The 20,622-nt window shown below is 30.8% G+C and overlaps 1 protein-coding gene across 6 annotated transcripts in view; it reads left to right on the top strand.

The window, feature by feature from the left end:
- The window catches only part of LOC129800844 (glucose transporter type 1), a 54,302-nt gene extending 34,034 nt beyond the window's left edge, over positions 1–20,268 (top strand). For 3 of the 6 annotated variants that reach the window (XM_055845535.1, XM_055845531.1, XM_055845534.1), the window contains 3 exons: positions 5,464–5,667; positions 6,170–6,309; positions 7,319–7,524. In XM_055845535.1, the coding sequence (XP_055701510.1) occupies positions 5,464–5,667; positions 6,170–6,309; positions 7,319–7,403 (429 nt within the window). In that variant the 3' untranslated portion in view covers positions 7,404–7,524. Of the gene's footprint in view, positions 1–5,442; positions 5,668–6,169; positions 6,310–6,654; positions 6,685–7,318; positions 7,525–9,650; positions 9,755–13,828; positions 14,060–20,121 lie in introns of those variants that run through there. The other 3 variants (XM_055845530.1, XM_055845529.1, XM_055845536.1) reach the window with 2 other exon arrangements.
- The last annotated feature ends 354 nt before the right edge of the window (positions 20,269–20,622 follow it).

The raw sequence follows: 20,622 nt of genomic DNA, 5'->3' as shown, positions 1-20,622 counted from the left end.
TTAAATCTGGTCATCTCACTTACTCCAATAGGAAATTTCCAAAATATATTTACTGAACAAAAGTTATTTGTCATTGGGTACCATAAAGTACAAGAACAACGTAAATGGTTTCCCGTCCTTCACACTTTGTGTTTATGTCGTATATATGTTCACAAAACACTGTGATTTACTATAAAAAATAAACAAAGTTAAAAAAATAGTTTGTCATTCGGACGCGAAGATATTTCAGGGCGATCTTTCTTTGTTAAAAAGAAAAACAATATAATTTTACACAGAATTTTAGAAAAAAAATGTTAAATTATTATTAAATGTTGTAATTTGTTATTCATCGATGTTGAAGATATTTCTTTTGAGATTTTTTCCAATGTGTTTGATTTTGTTTTCCATAAGACAAGTTAACCCAGTTTTCTTGTTAAATTAAGACGATGTTGCTTTTTGCTAGTGATGCTTAATTGTTCTTAATTTCTTTTGAAGATTGGAAGTATTTCTTTTATCACTTAATATTTCCTTAAAATTACATTCAATAAGTCTTGCTTATTGTCAAAATTTTTGGTCTGATTTGTGGTTTTTTTAGGCAAGATATTTTTTGATTTGCGTTGTTAATGCAATATATTTTTTGTTAAATAGGCATAATATATATGCAAGTGAACGAATGAATAAAAATTTCATAAGTCAAATTTATAAATTTTCATAAATAAAGAGATTTAAAAAATAAGTTTTTAAATGTTCAACAAAGTTCATTCTTTCACTTGCGTCCCGACCCCTGTTAGACAAAAAATTCTCGATTTGTCAGGCTTTTAATCCTCTTCAAAGTACTAACAAAAAGTGAAAATATGCGAATTGTATACTACTTAATTTTATTTTAACTATAAAATATTTATTTTAAAATGAACATTTGTTTGGTACGTTTGGTTTATTTATTTATTTTTTTATTTTACAACGATATTCCTACCCTAAGCAATTTCTATTTTTTCTCCTATTTATGTTTATTATTTTTCTATTTATACAAAATATATATACTTCACAAAATAAATGTATATAAAATACACAAAGAAATACTGAGTTGAGAAATGCACATAAATTTTCTTTTTGGTTGATAGGTTACATGTCAAGCAAAAAAAAAGAGAATTAAGCAATTTTATTTTTATTTAGTGTTTAGAAGTACTTTAAAAAGTGCTAAAACAGGCATACAAAAAGTATGTCTCTAAAGAGAGATAGGTTTTTTTTTTTGAAAATTATTTTTCTCCCTCTTCTTAATATAAGAATTTAAAAAAAAAATGATGAAATTTATTACACTTTACACAGCGCTTTAGCGAAACACTGTAAAAGTTCACACACGCGAAAGCAATTTTTGTTTTGTCTTCTGTTTTTAAAAAATAAATCGATAATATTTTTGTATTTCTTAATTTGATTTACAAATGTGATTGTTGTCTCTCTTTGAATTATAAAAATTATTATTTTCCACGTATAGCACCGTCCTTAGGTGAGATTATCTATAATATCACCTAATTTGTCTTACAATTCCACTCTATTCGTGTGCAATTGTGACTTTAACTACAAAATTTTATTAGAACTGGAGGCATTTTTGTTTATTTCTTTTAGGTTTATATTTCTTGAAAAACCAAGAAATTATGTGCATATTAAGTATGTACATATAATCTCTGGAAAAATTATAAATATCCTGAAAGGAAAGTCTTTTATAAATTCTAAACGTTTGTTACTCATTTTATATAAATTCCCGCGAATTTATTTTTAAATTTATTTATCTCTTAAGAGGGTAATTAAGACAGAAAATAATATTTTTATATTATATAATTCTTATAATTTGTACAGTGGTAGCGGATGAGGAACTGACAAGCTTTCCTTATTCCATTAGAACATTAGATTGTCTTAGTTGTTCAATTTAGAATCCTTAACCCTTGAATTCAGGCAAGGATTTTGACGAGCTAATGGTGCTATTCCAATAAAAAATGAACTTGTTTTTTTTTTGTAGCACTTTACTGTTTTCAAGTGCTTCATCATTATCGACTTTGTCGCGTAGATTTCTTGATATTGATGTCTTGACTGTTTTCCCTACTCTTGGCCGTGTTCTGAAACCATCAAACAGTTGTGACAGGAACTAATAGAGAAAAGTCGATTATGTAGAAACATTTGAGAACAGTAAAGTGTTGAAAAACATGTTTTTTCAGCACTTTACTGTGCTCAAGTGTTTTTAAATACATACCTAACTGACTTCTTTGTATTGGTCCCGACTGTTTAGTGGTTTCAGAACACAGTGAAGACTGGGGAAAACAGTCGAGACAGGAACCAACAGAAAAGAAAACTCAATAGTGCAAAAGCACTAGAAAAAAGTAAAGTGCTAAAAAATGCTCATTTTTTATTGGAATAGCACCATATTTCCTAAATCCAGACTAGTTTATTTTAAAGCAGTTCTAAGGGGAGTGAACTGAACTCATTCTGGCTGAGAATAGAACTGAGTTAGGATAATCTTGGCTTGGGAGTCGGAAAAACCTTGGTTAAACCCTGACACGCTCTTACACAGTCTTCAGACTTAAGGATTACCATATAGCTTAACTATTGCAAATTCTTGATAGATGACAATTAAAAAAAAATGAACTCTGTTAGGGATAACTGATCCATTAGCTGTCGAAAAATCTCTGCAGTTACTTCTTATTTAGAAATTAGAAACGTTTGGGTACAAGGCTAAATCTTTGGTCTGAAGACCGCTTTAGGAAGATATACTAAGCTACAAGGAACTCGGTGAAACTTTGAGAACGTACGGGTAACCCTTGGTAAACGCTTTAAGCTCCAAATAGACTCAAAAAATCTTTTGGTTTATTAGTTTCCGACTATTATCCGTTAGTTATTTAAGAGTTCCTGATAGTGAGTTCTCTATGAATTCTCAAGAGTTTCCTAGAGTTCTCAAGCGTTACCCGAGTTCTTGATCCATTTTTTAATGTTACCCATGGATTTGAAAGTGATCAAATAATCAATTTTTTCTAAGTTTTCCTGACAGATCCTACACTGAGAAAAATCCGAAAAATTTAAAATAACGTTCCGGAAATGTTTATTTTACCCTGCAGTATTGATCCAAAATCGGTGTAAATATTACCCTTTTTCGGTGTATTATGGGTTAAAGTTACCCTTTTTCATGTTTATTTTACCATCAAAAAGGTGTAAAATTAACATAAAGAACTATTGATATATTTTTACACATAAAAAGTGTTAAAGTTATGAGGAAAAAAAACTTAATCGCACCCTTTTTTTCTCAGTGTAATGGCTTAAATAGACTCAAGCTTATCCTCGAGAATATACAGTCTGTAAAATTTTCCAGTAAAGGATTATGTAAAGGACTTCTAATCGATGATCCTAAACCCTCAGTGTATAACAGTTTGCGATAAATCTTTACTGTCAAATTTTGTAGGCTAAATATTCTCGAAGATTAGCTATTTGGGCCCTAAAGATCCGAACAGATTTAGGCTGATCCCCAAGAATATTTAGCTTGCCAAATTCAACTGTAAAGGGTTAGCTAAAGTATATAACAGTTTGCATTAAAACTTTACTGTCAAATTTTATAGGCTAAATATTTTCGAGGGCCTTTAGGACCTGTAGAAAAAACTTAGGAACTAACAGGAAATTTTGATTATCTGATTATTTTAAATGTCATTGATAAAGTCTGGAAAGGCATAGAGAACCCGGGTAACTCTTGAGAACTCTAGGAAACTCTTAAGAATTCATTGGGAATCCACTATTAAAAACTCTCGGACAAACCGCAGGACACCTAGGAACCAGGAATAAGTTCTGAGAAGAAAATTAAGTTTATAAGTTACTCCATTAAAACAATCATTTGAAAAGGTCATGCCATTTAGGTCACATTCCCTAGCAAAAATTTTAGGATTAAATTACACTGAGAGAAATTCGAAAAAGTTAAAATAACATTCCGAAAATGTTTAATTTACCCTGCAGTATTGATCCGAAATCGGTGTAAATATTATGCTTTTTGTGTATTAGGGGTTAAAGTTACATTTTTTCATGTTAATTTTACACCTTTTTAAGGTGTAAAATTAACATTAAAAAATGTTGATATATTTTTACATCCGTAAAGTGTTAAAGTTATGAGGAAAAAATAATCGCATCCCCATTTTCGCTCAGTGTTCATACATTTCAAAGGATAACAATGATCCTTTTCAAATGAAACCAAGGGATAGAAATGAAATAGTCCTTTTTTATTTGTTTTTCCTGCCAAAAATTGCAATTTTTAAAAATTGGGTCAGTAGGTTATCTTCCAGAGTTAGTTGGCGGCATAGGGGAAAGCTTTCGGACAACTCACTTTACTGTTATCTTAATGGATTTATTCCGAATGTAGGGAGCTTTCTCCCGCTAGGATCTTTTATTATTCTAGGGCTTTGTGAATTCGGTTTATAATAGAGAAAATTCTGTTTTTCCTAATTTAACGTTTAGAAATTTGGGAAAAGGAAACATTATTGGGTGATAGATAGGATCTTGAAAAATGGATATCAAACACTGATTATTTAGAATATAAAATTGAGTTATAACGTCGCAGGAACACCTGTACGGCAGGGAACACTTATTTCCAGTTTTGTCAAAATTTTGAAATTTATTTACTTTATCTATAAAATATTTGTACACTGAGAGAAATCCGAAAAAGGTAAAGTGACATTCCGGAAATGTTAATTTTACCCTGCATTATTGATCCGAAATCGGTGTAAATATTACCCGTTTTAGGTGTATTAGGGGTTAAATTAACCCTTTTTCATGTTAATTTTACCTTTAAAAAGATGTAAAATTAACATTAAAAAATGTTGATATAGTTTTACGCCTAAAAAGTGTTAAAGTTACGAGGAAAAAAGTTTATCGCACCCTCTTTCAATGACGTTATTTCATTAATCTACCCTTCCTTATAGGGATATATGTTGAAATTTCGTATCCTAAATGGTACAGAATAGGGTACTGGGGTACTAAGTAGATTGTGACACAAGTTCCTAAAGTGCCATTAGGTGTTCCTTCGACCCCATAATTTTTTAATTTTTATTTTCAATTAAAAATGCATTTTTATTAGATAATTGAAAATGTAGGAAAGTTAATAAGCCAATGACTAATTAAATTATATCTTGAGATTGATCCAAATAAAACATGACACAAGAATTGCCTCTATACGAAGTATTTATCAGGCAAATACACAATTGACAAAATCACTCAATATGAATTTATTCTTAATTTTTTTTACCCTTTTCTTTGTTGTCTTGAGTAACGCATACTTAAAAAAAAAGAAGCCAAGGTGATAGCACACAAGAAAGGACAAACATGATCCTAGATATGAGTGTGCTATCATGATAATTTTTGGTTAAACAGAAAACGACGTAAGAAAATATACTGAAAAGCCTCCCAATATCGAGAATCGGTAATTACCGCCTTGTATAGGAATTTTTTGGCTATGTGCAGGAAATGATCGACTGGATGTCCTACCTGTCGGTGGTATCAACATTGGCTTTTGTGGTATTCTTTGCCGTGGGACCCGGATCAATTCCCTGGATGATCACGGCTGAGCTCTTCTCGCAGGGTCCACGTCCTAGCGCCATGGCCATAGCAGTATTAGTCAATTGGATGGCAAATTTTGTGGTTGGAATTGGATTCCCCAGCTTAAAGGTAAAATTAGGTTTTTTGAATTAATATCGACTGGGTTTCGGGAACCCAGTAAAAGCTTTACGACGTTATCACACTTGCACATTAAAATTTTAATGTGATTCACATTAATTGTTGCTTGTGAGCGTCCAAATATGTTATTTGTGTCTTTGAGTCACTTAATATTTGGGGTTTTTCTATTTATTGAAAAAGAAGTGGACTTGGACTGCTAAAATAAGTTTAAATTTACCTAAAGCATAAATATTTTTCACATTAAAAAATTAATGAGAAAATCGCATTAATTTTTCGCATTAATGCTATAAATCAATTTATATCAAATTTTGCGGGCCAAGTCTACCTTTTTATCAACAAATAGATCAAATTTTGAATATAAAATGATTCAAACACACAAATTACACATTTGGACTCTCACCAGCGACAATTAATGTAAATCATATTAAAATTTTAATGTGCAAGTGTGATAACACAGTTAGAAACATAACATCGTTTTTAATCATTATTTCAGACTGCCCTGGAGAATTACACATTTTTGCCGTTTAGTGTGTTCTTAGCTATTTTCTGGATATTCACGTATAAGAAGGTTCCTGAAACAAAGAATAAGACATTTGAAGAAATTCTAGCTCTCTTTAGACATGGAAATGGAAGGTGAGTGTACAAAATTCCACAATTACTATGAAGAATCACAAATTTCCACAAAATTTTTAAACTAATTTATGTTTTTATCCTCAATGTCCTAAAGAAAGAATTTTTAAAGATTAGTATTTCAAAAAGTCAATAAGTTTAACCGAATTTCCTAATTATTCCATTTTTATTTATTTATTTATTTTTTTTTTAATTCTCATATTGACACATAAACAGACAATATTTTAGGAATGAAACGAAATTGAATTGGCTAAGCCTCAGTACGGCATCGGTTTCAATTTGACAAAATCATTTTGCGATCAATATTAATGAATATATTGAGAAATTAATTAAAAATGAATCATTTAGAGGAACTTTTCGTGGTACTAAGTTGTATGGGTAAGTCCTCAGAATTTCTGAATTTCTCAATAAATTTTCATTCAAAAACCAAGAAAAAAAGACAAAATATTAAAAATTAAACACGAGCAATTCTAATAAGCCAAAACCAGTACAATAAATGCATGAACATTTCTTGTTAAAGGTTTAACTTGAAAAAAAAATGGTTAAAGCTAAAACCCGATTATTAAGTTAAAAAAAACTCCGATTATTTGTTGCTTTACTTTTTTCAATATTTACATTACATTTTAAATCACTTTTTCACTTAATGTACGGCCTTAAGAAAATTTCATTTTCTTTCTTTTTGTCTTTGAGTATGACTAATTTTCATTACTTTCATGTCCTGGTGCAAATTAGTGCTTAGGATATCTTTTTTTATTATTTATTTTAGAATGAAGAATTAAATGTGCATGGCGTCTTTTGTATTTTATTATTTTTCACGAGAATTTTTACCTTTGGTCGTTTGGGATAAAAATCGCGTGTTACATTACATTGAGCAGAGTAAATTAAGGAATATTAATTCTAAGAAATACACGACAGATACTCACAAACTATCTGGCAAACGATAAAAAAAGATTAGGAAAATTTAAGATTTTCTATCTGTATTTTATTATTAACAATATTACTCATAAAACAGCATTACAGAGTCAGAAAATGTCAGCGATACTCAATTGGAGCAGAGTCTAAGCTCGCGACCTGATGACCACAAAACGCACAAATGATTCTATTTTTAAGTTTATTTGATTTTCTAATCTTTTTGTTAAAATTTTGTTTATAATTTTTGTCACTTTTCGTGTTTATAATTTCTTTTTCTTTATGATTTAATAAAAAAATTGAAATATTTGGAGTTTGTTTTTATTTACCCTTATTATTTACACCTTTATTTTTTTTTATTGCAATATTAACACACTGAAATTAGACCATAATTCCACTAGGTATTTTTCTTTGTCCAAAGGAGTTTTAAGAGGAAAATATATACGTGATGGAAAATTAAAAAAAGCACGATTTCTTAGCATTTTAAAGTCCAAACTAAGATTTCATAATATGAAAGTTAGTTTAACAATTAATTTTATTCTGGATAACATACCAAAACCTAAAAGTTAAAACTTCCAAAATATAAGGGAGTTCATGAAGGCGGTCAGAGTAGAAATTTGAAGCCTCGGTCTCTTTTGTCATGGAAAATATTGAATTTAAAATTGTCCTTACTAGCTACAGTGGCAACAATTCAATTAAGAACAGAGCCTCTGAAGCTCTTATAAGCTCTAAAAACTGCATTTGTTATATACATATATTTTTATCCTTAAAACAGAATATACAGATAGTAATACCGAATGATAAAGACTTTTTTCGAAGTCTTTTTTTTATGTTGAAGTATTTTTGAAGAGATACTAGATATAATTTAAAGACAGTAGAAATTTTGGTAAAAAATCAAAATTTAAATTTAAATTTCCACTGTCGCTACTTAGCGAAAACTGGGGCAATTATAAACATGGGGTAGTTCTAAACACAGTTTTTTATGTTCAAACCACTTGGACTTAATATCGAATATTTCTTCAATGGACAAGGATCCTTCGTTCTCTTAAGTCTAGTATTTAATTAAAAACGCAGTGTTTACAACTACCCCATGTTTACTACTGTACTAAGTTTCCCCTACCTGGCACATGAATGATGGCAAGATCTTTAAAAAGTTCTTGCAAGATAAGTGCCGTAGTATCGACCATGAAGGTTGGATCATCACTCCAAAATAAAACAACTTTTGGAAAATTATTCGTTGCTTTTTACTTGATTAGTTTTTGCAAATTATTTTTGTATTTAATAGGATTTATTTTGCAAAAGAGTATTCATTAAAAGATACGAACGATTTTCGAAAAAAAAATAATAATAATTTTATTATTATTTTTACTGATGCTTTACTTATCTTACATACAAAATAAAAATTTTGAAAAGAAATCTTTTGAGCTCAATTTATTCTACTTAATATATATCTTTTGTTATAAAGATAAAATTATATTTACATTATAAATATTTTTTTGGAGCCTATAAAAGATTCAGATACACTGTTCCTAATTGAATTATTTCTAAGATGCATCACTGAGAAAAAACGGGGGTGCAATTAACTTTTTTTCCTCATAACTTTAACACTTTTTAGGTGTAAAAATATATCAACATTTTTTAATGTTAATTTTACATCTTTTTAAAGTTAAAATTATATGAAAAAGGGTTAATTTAACCCCTAATACACCTAAAACGGGTAATATTTACACCGATTTCGGATCAATACTGCAGGGTAAAATTAACATTTCCGGAATGTTATTTTAACTCTTTCGGATTTCTCTCAGTGATCCTTACTATCTATTTTGAATTATTTATTTACTATTAAATTCAAAAAGAGAACCAATGTTTAGTATAATCTGAAAAAGCTTTTCTACCTTTGTACTCTAATGGTTAGTAAAATTAACGCTAAGATGATGGTGACGCAGAAAATATTTGCAAATTGGGTTGTAAATTATGTTATGCATTTCTCCAATCTAGAAACACAAATCTTTTATAAAAGAGTTTCTTATATAAAATTCTATGTGTTTTTCATTATACTTTTGGACAATATAAGCTCCATGTGGAGCCTGTAAGAGTGAAGATTGACATAATTAACAGATGTATCAAGGATTTATTGTAGATTAATAAGGAAACAAAAACAAAAGACCAAGCCACTCCATGTCATAACATTACTTCCATATCCTGATCATCATGCATATCCTAATAATTTAATTAATACACATCATACTCGTATACCATTTCCTCAATTTATTTCTCATATCCCATTGCTATAGAAACCATTTGATCAATGCGAAAGACATTACATATCTCCCATGAATTTTTTTTGAACACAAAGAACAAAAAATCTCTTGCTAATTTGCACTATCAAAATTATCATTTACTCATAACGTAATCGTAGAGTGTGCGAATTTCAGGAGTATGCTAAACTGCGTAAATAGTTTGGAGCCGCAGAGTATGAATTCGGGCATCGAGCATGCGGCGCTGATGATATCTGAGGAAAAGACCCAACATGATTCACGTAAGGCGCTTTTTGACTTTTATTTTTCTAAATTATTGCATTAAGTTACACCATGTTAAAGAAAGACTGAAAAAAGGTCATCCGTGAAAGAATACAAAATCCAAAGATATAAAAAAACATTTTCTCAGAAACAATTTCAACATTTATCAATAATTTCCATTTTTTATTCACTAAACACAACTGCGATTTCTTTTAATTAACGGTGAACATTTTGTTTGATGTAGTTTTATTAAAATCTTTCAATATATCATAATAGTAATGAAATAATTTGCAGCATTTTGTAAAACGTTTCATTTTTTTTTTTTAAATATTGTAACCGAAATAGATGTCTTTTTTTGTTGTTACAAAAATTGCTATATGTTGATGAATTATAATTTTTATTGGCGTCATTGTGATGTTTTCAGTTGTACTTCTCATATTATTATTTAAATTAACAAAAGAATCATTTTTTATTTATGAAATTATTTAAATGTAATGGATGAAATCAATAATATTGTTACAATATTGCTCCTCTTTTTCATGAATTAAATATTTTTTGTGTGTCAGGTGCATGAAATTATATCATATTTCATATCAATTCTTCATTTATTCATTAATATTTTACATGTTTTTGTGATGAGATTACAATAAGAAGTGGAAGAATATCGAAGATACATTTACACATTAGAATATTGTAAGAATTACAGGTGATATATGATTGAATTTTATAATCTTAAGACAGATTTAACTGGGTAAATGTAATATACAGAATCATCTTTCTCAAATTAGGCAAACCCATCGATTAACATTGTGATAAAGTTATAAGAAAATCAGCGTTAAATGTAGAAATGAATATTTATTTAATTTATTGCTCCATGATATTTTTTTAATGACTAATGGACTACGCACAATCATTTTTGTTTTACAATCATTTGAAAAAAAAAACATATTGCAAAGAATTTCAGCTAAATTGTATATAGGGCAAAATCTATTACATAAAGATCGTAACACATTATTCCTTTTTTGGTTCATTCCTGAGATATTTCCCTACTCTGTTATAATTTCCTCAAGCATGTCTCGACTAAAATAAAAATCAGAGGGGGAAAAATATAAGGTACTTAGAAATATCCTCGATAGAGGCAAAAGTTAGAAGTTTACCAATGAATAAATAAGGTAAAATGCCCTCCAACAGGTTCCTCGACTTGACCAGTAGAGTTATTTTTTCAATTTATTTATATTTGCTATAATATTTAGCGTATGATCCAACATTAATAGGTCAATTATTCCATAAATAATACGAATCAGTGACAATTTCATAGAAATTAAGCATCGATCATTCAAAAATTTACCCATTTGGTTGAGTGGAGGATACCGATCATTTAAAATATCTTTAAAGAGATATAACATATGTATATAACTCTATGTAAAATACATTTTAGATTGAAAATACCAAGTCTAAAGCGTGTTCACGAAAATATTTTTCCATGAAAAAATGGCTCTTACGCATTAATCAAAGTACATCTTAAAAAAAAAATTATATCTTTGGAAAGATATTTTTGTTTAATCCAATGGACTTGACAAACCCGTCTTCACGATCGCGGATGATTTTCTTCTACTTCCTCTTAAAATCCGAAAAGTTTTCAGCTGACTGAGCATTTTTCCTGAGATCGGTCTTCAAGATTCCTCAGTATTTCTCAATCAGATGGACGGGATTTGTCCGTCCAATGAGAAGCATCCCGATTTTTGTCGGTTATCAAACTATTTCTCTTCTTGATTTTCTGGACTAAGTTCCCACACTGAGTGAGAAAAAAACGGGGTGCGATTAACTTTTTTCTCATAACTTTAACATTTTTAGGTGTAAAAATATATCAACATTTTTTAATGTTAATTTTGCACTTTTTTTAGGGTAAAATTAACATGAAAAAGGGTAACTTTAACCCCTAATACACCTAAAAAGCATAACATTTACACCGATTTCGGATCAACCAAAACCTAGTACCAAGCCGTTTGCAGCGAAAAGACAGAAAAATATTGTTAATGATAATTTTGAGATTTTTTCATTAATAGCTCCCAACTGTTTTCCAAATCTGATGCGTGGAAAATTAGACAAAATAGTGACAATATCCAAGATAATAGACTAACCAAGAGCCACTGAAGAAGACACGGTACAGTGTCGAAAGCTCTGGAAACATGATTGTTTTAATTTTGGATTAAACCATCCCACAGCGCCGACGCACACCGGAAGGACAATTTTGTCCTGAAATAGCAGAATTCAATATATTCCGGATTTCTCCAGATTCTAGATTATAAGGATTTCCCCGAGCTCTTGAACATTTCTGAGAATTCGCGAGAATTTATTGACTAGGGGAAGTGGGGCAGCTATGAAATTGGGATGTTTGTCCTAGTTTTAAATGGAAATGAGCCATATTTAATGAGCACTTGGTTTTCTGAGTTTCTAGTCAAGATTTTATAGTTTTACCTCGTTTCTGGTTTAATAAACCCAATTAAAAAATATTTTTCACTTGGATAATAATTATCCAATTTTTTTATATAAGATGATAAGCACTGAAACAGCCCTCGGGGCAATTGTAGCCACTCTTCCGTGGCGGGCTAAAACTATCATTGATTTTTCACTAATACATGGATAATTTCTAGATGAAAATGTACTATTGATATTCCAAGCAATATTGCCATTTGTATGAGCAACTTGAGAAATAGATTTTTCAGGATGTTTGCATCAATTTTGTCGCAATTACAAAAATGTCATAAAAAAGTCGGCTAAAGCCTTTTTCATTAAAATTAAGTGACATATTTAGCATCAGTGTATCAAGCGAAACAATATTTGGTATCTCCAATTTGAAATATCGTCTGGAAAACTGGTGGCAATTAGTACCCTGAAAGTGGCTATATTTACCCAGGCCGGGGTACGTGTAGCCAATGTGTCATACTTTTTTCATTATCCTATCTAGAAAAAGTCAAGGATTTTAGAGCTTTAAACTACACTGTTTCATACAGCCAATATCCTAATGTTATTTATGAAACATTAAAACATTAGACAAACCTTATCATTTTTTTCACAAGTCACTCGCGAAAAAAAGCTTCATTTGCTGGATAATTTACCCCTGTCTCCCCTATATACTTAGTGGGAGAATTTTATTCCGAAAGGAAAATTTCGAAATAAAATACATTTGTTATCGACCTTTATTATTCGAAAATGGTGAATCTTAATATTCTTAAAATGTAATTAGTTAAATTATTTTTTGTAACCACTTGGGATATCCCATTTTTCTAAATTTTTGCTTAATAGTAATTTCATCTTTAATACTAATAGGGGAAAGAGCGTTCCTTCGGACGATTTATGCTTCGCACAAATAAGGTTTTTCAATGTGTTATAAATGAATTTTGCCCATTATAAAATTATATTTTAGTAGCTAGTCCAATGCCTCAAATTTTAAGAAGAGCTATGGGTGAAATCCAAAAGCAACATAGAGAAAAAATTGAAATGTCCGAAGCTTGAGTCGTTCGAAGGTAGCGCGCTTTCCCCTACTGTTTTTTCTAACGTTACATTTTTTGCAAATATTTCAAAAGTAAAAGCGAGCAATAACCTATTTTTACTTCCTTCATTCGGACTGATATAACAATTTCCTTAAACAAAACTGATTGTGCGTACCCTGTATTTTTTTCTATTAATTTTTAGAGAATTCTTTTTATCTGCAATATTTTTTAAAGATTTCAATCACCTATAGTTTTTTTTTTTAAATAATTTTCTTATCTTGCTTAGGCGATATTTCACTATTTTGTCAGTAAATCAGATTTACGCTTACAAATACGACAGGATTTTTTTTTAAAATAAAATCCACTTAGTTTTTCGCATAGTTATAGTGCTTTGCGAATTAATTGTAAGAAATGAAAGCCTAAGATAAAGCGCCCTCAAAAATTAGACTCAGCCAATGAAACAATCTAAGCACTGTCCAATTTGGATTCTTTTTGTTAGTCATCAGAATCTCTAATCACGCAAACGTTTCATTGTTGAGAATGCAAAACGAAAAACAAATTTACTATATTACACGGGAATGTTCTGGGCCAAATTTGAAGTGTTTGGTACAAGCCTGGAGCCGTCAGCAATGGCTCTCATGACGGATGGTGAAATACCGCTGACGGACAGCACGAATCTCCTGGGGCCTTCGAGTCTCGTAGGTATTGTGCCATATCGGGTCAATTATGGAACCAATTCACCAATGCCAAACCGGAGGCAACAGACCTTAAGTGTGGCACCGCGGGATAGCTTCCGGAGACATTCTGCCCACGGAAGAATCTGCTCACAAGGTACAAAAATACACATGTGCACAGCACCTCAAAATAAAACCCTAACTCCTGAAAAAAAAACATTAATACTAGTCACTGAACACTAGAAATCGTATCACGAATTTCAGTTGAAAATTTTTCACAAAAATTGTCCTTTTAGTTTTATTTATTTTTTTAATAAACTCTTACAACAATTCCCATACACAAAAACTCCTTTTTCTTTTAAGTTCACAGAGAAAAAAAATACCCTAGAATCAATACTTTTTTGGGATACTTTTGGTATTAAAAGGGCTCCAATACCTCGTGGTATTAAATTCTAGGGTATTTTGGGATTAAATTCAAGAAAATCTCTGTCATTGATTTAATACCATAAAATCATTAAATTTCAATCGCAATGAGTATTGATTCTATCCCATTTTGGTATTGATTCTATCCCATTTTGGTATTGATTCTATCCCATTTTGGTATTGATTCTATCCCATTCTGGTATTGATTTTAATCCCATTTTGGGATCGATTCTATCCCACTTTGGGATTGATTCTATCCCACTCTGGGATTGATTCTATCCCATTTTGGGATTGATTCTATCCCATTTTGGGATTGATTCTATCCCATTTTGGGATTGATTCTATCCCACTCTGGGATTGATTTTAGGGTATTTAGGTATTGATTAAAAAAATATTCCTTGGAATCAATACCTCGTTAGTATTGATTTTAGGGTATTGTGGTATTAATTTTATCCCATCTTGGTATTGATTTTAGGGTGTTTTTACCCCATTTTCCGTATTGATTTCAGGATATTTTTATCCCAATTTTCGTATTGATTTTAGGGTATTTTCATCCCTCTGGGATTGATTTTATCCCACTCTGGGATTGATTCTATCCCATTCTGGGATTGATTCTATCCCACTCTGGGATTGATTCAATCCCAGAATGGGATTGATTCTATCCCAAAGTGGGATTGATTCTATCCCACTCTGGGATAGAATCTATCCCAGAGTGGGATAGAATCAATCCCAGAGTGGGATAGAATCAATCCCAAAATGGGATTGAATCAATCCCAAAGTGGGATAGAATCAATCCCAGAGTGGGATAGAATTAATCCCAGAGTGGGATAGAATCAATCCCAAAATGGGATAGAATCAATCCCAGAGTGGGATAGAATTAATCCCAGAATGGGATAGAATCAATCCCAGAATGGGATAGAATCAATCCCAGAGCGGGATTGAATCAATCCCAAAATGGGATAGAATCAATCCCAGAATGGGATAGAATCAATCCCAAAGTGGGATAGAATCAATCCCAAAATGGGATAGAATCAATCCCAGAGTGGGATAGAATCAATCCCAAAATGGGATAGAATCAATCCCAGAATGGGATAGAATCAATCCCAGAATGGGATAGAATCGATACCAAAATGGGATAGAATCAATCCCAAAATGGGATAGAATCAATCCCAGAGTGGGATAGAATCAATCCCAAAATGGGATAGAATCAATCCCAGAATGGGATAGAATCAATAGATATAGAATCTGTTTCCTAATAAATAATACCAGAATGGGATAGAATTAATACTTTTCCTAAAAATAATGACAAAAATGCTGCAATGGGATTAAATTAATCCCACGAATTCTAAAATTCAATCTCAAATTGAGATAGAAACAATACCATTTCCTCCTCAAAAAATTAATTTCATAAATTTAATACCAATATGTCCTAAAAGTAATCCCAATATTTCTTAACTTTGTTCTAGAAATTAAAATCAATCCCAATATGCACCTATTTTCAAGAAAATTTGGGATAATTTTGGTATTAAAATGGTGGGATTAAAATCAATACCATGGGTATTGAATCTGGATACTTGAAAAATTTTCTCTGTGTTCTCAATGGGGTTTCCTAGATAACAAGAGAAAACTCCACAAGTATTCTTGATCATGTAAAATCAAGTTCTCAATTCTGTAAAAGACGCACTCATAAAATTCATTCTGCGACTGAGTAATACAAGACACAATACACAAGATTTTGAATATGAAAAAAAAAAGAAATAAAATTCTTGTGTTAATCTTACATCAGAAATAGCAGGAAAATATTTTTATAATACACTCGTAGACTATAATAAATTTTTCTATATATTTTTTTCTCTTGTACAAAAGTTTTATGGCGAGAAAAGAAGCAGGGAGGCAAACCAGAGAGATGAAGATCTCGCCAGAAAATACTTTCTTGACCAAAAATTCCACTTCAATGACAATGGAAGACGCATATCTTAGCTAAGCTTTACAAGGCGTTCTTTTATCTCTAACCAGATAAAAACAAATACCGAAATGCAAATTTTAAAAGTTTATACTCTTTAAACTTGTAAACATGATCTCAATATTTAAATATTTATTTTAAAGAAATTGATTTAAGAAAAATGCAAAAAATAGTGATTTATAAACTATCTAAACGATCTAACCAGATATTTAAAAAATTAACAGAAAACCATCCCAAAAATTGGAAATTATTGGAAAAGTCGAAAATTTTCGGTTATGGACGAAGTTCCCTCACGAACTATCTCCATGATAAACTCCAACTACAAGGTGGCTGAAAAAATGCAACAAACTAAGACAATTGATTATCCTTATTTTTCGTTTAACTTTTTATTTTAAATAAAAATCGGCATTATTGAAGAGGGTGTCGTCGAAAATTAGAAGACGATATTTCTTACAGTTTGGCTTATAAATAAATAATTTACAAGTACTTCATCCTTTCTTTACCGGTTAGGACCGATGCAATCGGGTTTGATATTTCAACACTCTTCCAAAAAATGCAGATTCGACCAAACCGGTTGAGAAATAAGCCCTCTGAAGCAATGTAGGGTAGAGTCAGCCCTTTTCGCAATGTAAGCACTTTTTCGCCACCTAATATAAAACAACTAATTTAAGGCATTTAAGAATAAGTAGCATTTTAATTTAACATTCATAATGTGTTCTGTTCTAATATCCCAATACGTTATTACGTCTCTTAATTAATTGAAATTCGTTTTAAAACAGATGGCGAAAAGTACTGAAACAAGCATAATTAGGGAAAATGCATAGTTTTCAATGACATTCTCTAAAATTCTCGAGACGTATCCTACAAATATAGATAGATATTGCTTCAAAGTACCTTTATACAAAAATTCATTTTATTCTGACAAAAATATCACACCTTACGAGGCCCCTAAAGCTTAATGGTGGCGAAAAGTACTGACTCTACCCTAGCGTCGAAAAATTTGATGTCGAAATTTTTCCGTTCATAGATTTCAATGGATAAAAAGTCCGCATAGACTGCTTCCAAAACTTATTAGAAAATAAAATAAATTGCTGGTAATGATTTCGCAATAAGCCTTGCTTCAAAGTAAGGGGGATTGTGATTTTGAGGGCGGAGGGGGGTCAGCAAAGACCGGAATTAGATGGCTTTAATAGTTTGCTCTATAGCCTGATAACAAATGGAAAAAAAGCAGATTACATTTAGATTTAAATTGCGAGCGGTCCCTAAACAATAACAATTAAAGTTACCGGTCTTCCCAGGCCTCAATTTTAGGCATATTTATTCCTATTATGAGCCTATTTTATTATATGTATTACATAATAACCATAAATCGTATTATATAATTGATTTCTCTTTCAATTCAAACTGTAAAATGTTCTTATAACAGATCCATAAGTATTTATTCAAAACAATCCTGATCACAAATTCAGGAACAAACCTATACTGTACCTATGCTGTTCGAAATATTAGAATGTGAAAGAAAAGGCCTTACACGATATTGAAGTACTTGGTTCTATGGGTTATGCAATATTCTGTAATTCTTCTAAGTAAATTTTTTTATTAATGTAATTTTATGGTGAAGAATAATTTTTCCGAAATTGTGGGAAAAAATCATTAGAAACTGAACAGGGATTCAGAATATAAAGAATAATAAGAAGATTCATTAAAAAAAATATAGATTTTTTACTGGGTTTCTACACATGGATAGTTATGTTCTTGTTAACTACACAATAAAAAAAATTAACACTATTATAGTGTGTAATCTTGCACACCATTATAGTGTTAAATTTGGAAAAAGTTTTTAATTTAAAGTTGTTGAATTTCAAGATGTTGAATTCGGAATTGTTGAATTTTAAAATTGTTGAATTTTTACGTGTAAATTCAAAAATTGTTGAATTCTGTTTATTGTTGAATTTTCTTTTCATTTCGAAGATTTTGATTTTTTTTTGCCTTTTTAGACATTTTTATTGTTTTTTTTTCTGTACTCGGGATCCCCCCTAATGCGAAATGATTACATCTGATGCTCGGATCTTCACGCATTATGCATTATGCATAAAAATATTTGATGTTCTATATGACTTTTGCCCAATGAAAAGCATCTCGACTGAAGTATAAGTCTTAATTGGAAATTCAACAATTTTTACACAACTTATGTTTAAAAATTCAACAAATTTGTTTGCAATACACAAGGCTTCACACTATAATAGTGTTAAAACTTATAATCAAACTATAATAGTGTTAATTTTTGATCATGTGACAAAAAATACCATAAAGTTGTGTATTTTCTCACACTATAATAATGTGCAAACTTTAATCATACTATAATAGTGGTAATTTTTGGAATTTGCCAAAAAGTTTTAAATCACGAAACATTGTTGAAAAATTTTTATGATTATAACAGTGAGAAATTTTACACAGATCGTAATTAAATAATTAATTTATCCGATTTCACATTATTATAGTGTTAAAATTTTGCACATTTTCAAATTAAACAACATTGTTGAAAATTTTTCAACTATAATAGTGGTAATTTTCAATCACTTGACAATAAATTACCAAAATGTTGTGCATTTTTAAACATTTTTAAATTAAACAACTACAATGGTCGATTTTGCACTACTATAGTAGTAAAATTTTACACATTTTTTTTACTGTGTAATTAAATTTTACTAATACCTAAAAATTTGTAGCTATAACAATTGCTCTAATGTATATTAAATATAAGTATTACTTGTGCCAAATATTCAAAAATATTTTATCTAAAATTAGTGACTTTTTTTTTATTACAAAAATACAAAAATGTTTAAATATTGTGATCATGTTGATGAAATTTAGACGATTTTAGATAATTTTGTAATAATACTAAAAAAATCAAAGAAATGACATTCCAGACCATGTCATTTATCAAATTTTTTTTATCATTCAATATTCTTATGTTTATTTTTTATAATTTTGAATTTTTCTTCAATTTGCTTCAAACCCATTCAATACTTCGCAGAAAACAAACAATTACAGAAAATAAATATATATATATATTTTTAGGAATTGTCAAGGGTCATGTGAACGCATGTTATGAAGGTTCTGAAAACATTTTCCCCATACACAGAAAACAGTTAATATTCAAAATATTGTCTTTGTATTAAATAGTGTTCCTAATTCCAAATAATAATGAAAACAGAATTCTTTGATACTATGCGTATTCAATGGAGGATTATTGAAGTATGAGACAATTGATTTGTTTTGTACTGCGTAAGAGGTCAAGTTCATTTTAATGCCTATTTTTATTCTAATAAATTCATTTTAAAAAATAAATCAACTACGAAGTAATCTTTCGATTTTCTTCATTATGTTACTGCTATTGTTGCATTGCATTTATATCTTTCTATATTGCGAAAAGGTATTTCTGTGAAAAAAGATCTGCGAATAATAGGACATTTTCAGTAATATTTAAGACTTTTCGATTTTTTTTTAACCTTATTAGTACTTTTATCTAGGACTCGTAGTAAATGCTTGGCATGATTAAATATTATGCATGTTAGTTAGTTCCTTCATGGTTCAGGCTTAAGGAATGCATTTAGTGTTCTTATTTTTTTCCTTAGATCTATATAGATTCGAAATGCTTTCAATTCTTTTAAATATATTTTTTTTTTTTGTACTTCAACAAAGCCGTGAAAAAAGGTTATGACAATTTTAGAAAACACACATTTTCCTAATATATGGTGTTAGCTGGATGGAAACTACGGGAAAATGGAATTATTAACTTGGCCTTATGTGTTTTTCATTTTGCTTATTAGCCGCTTCCGAGCGCTGTTCCGAAGGCGCGAGAAATGCCCAGCAGGGGCGGAACGCTGTCTCTGTGCCCCATCACCTTCGACAGGGAGCAACTTCATGCCCGAACAGCGGGCTCTGACTGAGGAGCGTCTCCCCGCCTAGCGGCAGCAGTAGTAATGGAGTCGAAGAGCCTCCTCAAGTTGCTGAGGAGAGCATCACTGCTACACCACCCACAATGAGCTTGCGAGATGACGAAGCGGACGCTGTAAGTCTCACACCTAGCACAACATCCCATCGCGGTACCTGCCGTCGTCATCCTCATCGCCACGGTCACCATCATCACTTCCGCCATCGCCGCACGCCATCCACATCTTCAACAGCTAGCGCAGGCTGCAGACGTTCCCACAGTCCAGGCGGGACACGTCACGATACCACCATGTCTCCGCCACGAGTCTTCGTGGAACGTTGCTGCAGTGCCCTAGATGATGAAGTAGAACGTTACTTCTACGTGCAGAATCGACGGG

This window comes from Phlebotomus papatasi, chromosome 2, assembly GCF_024763615.1.
Source record: "Phlebotomus papatasi isolate M1 chromosome 2, Ppap_2.1, whole genome shotgun sequence".
In the NCBI taxonomy this organism is placed as follows: domain Eukaryota; kingdom Metazoa; phylum Arthropoda; class Insecta; order Diptera; family Psychodidae; genus Phlebotomus; species Phlebotomus papatasi.
Note: the sequence above shows the minus strand (reverse complement) of the source record. Positions and strands in the feature narration are given on the sequence as shown.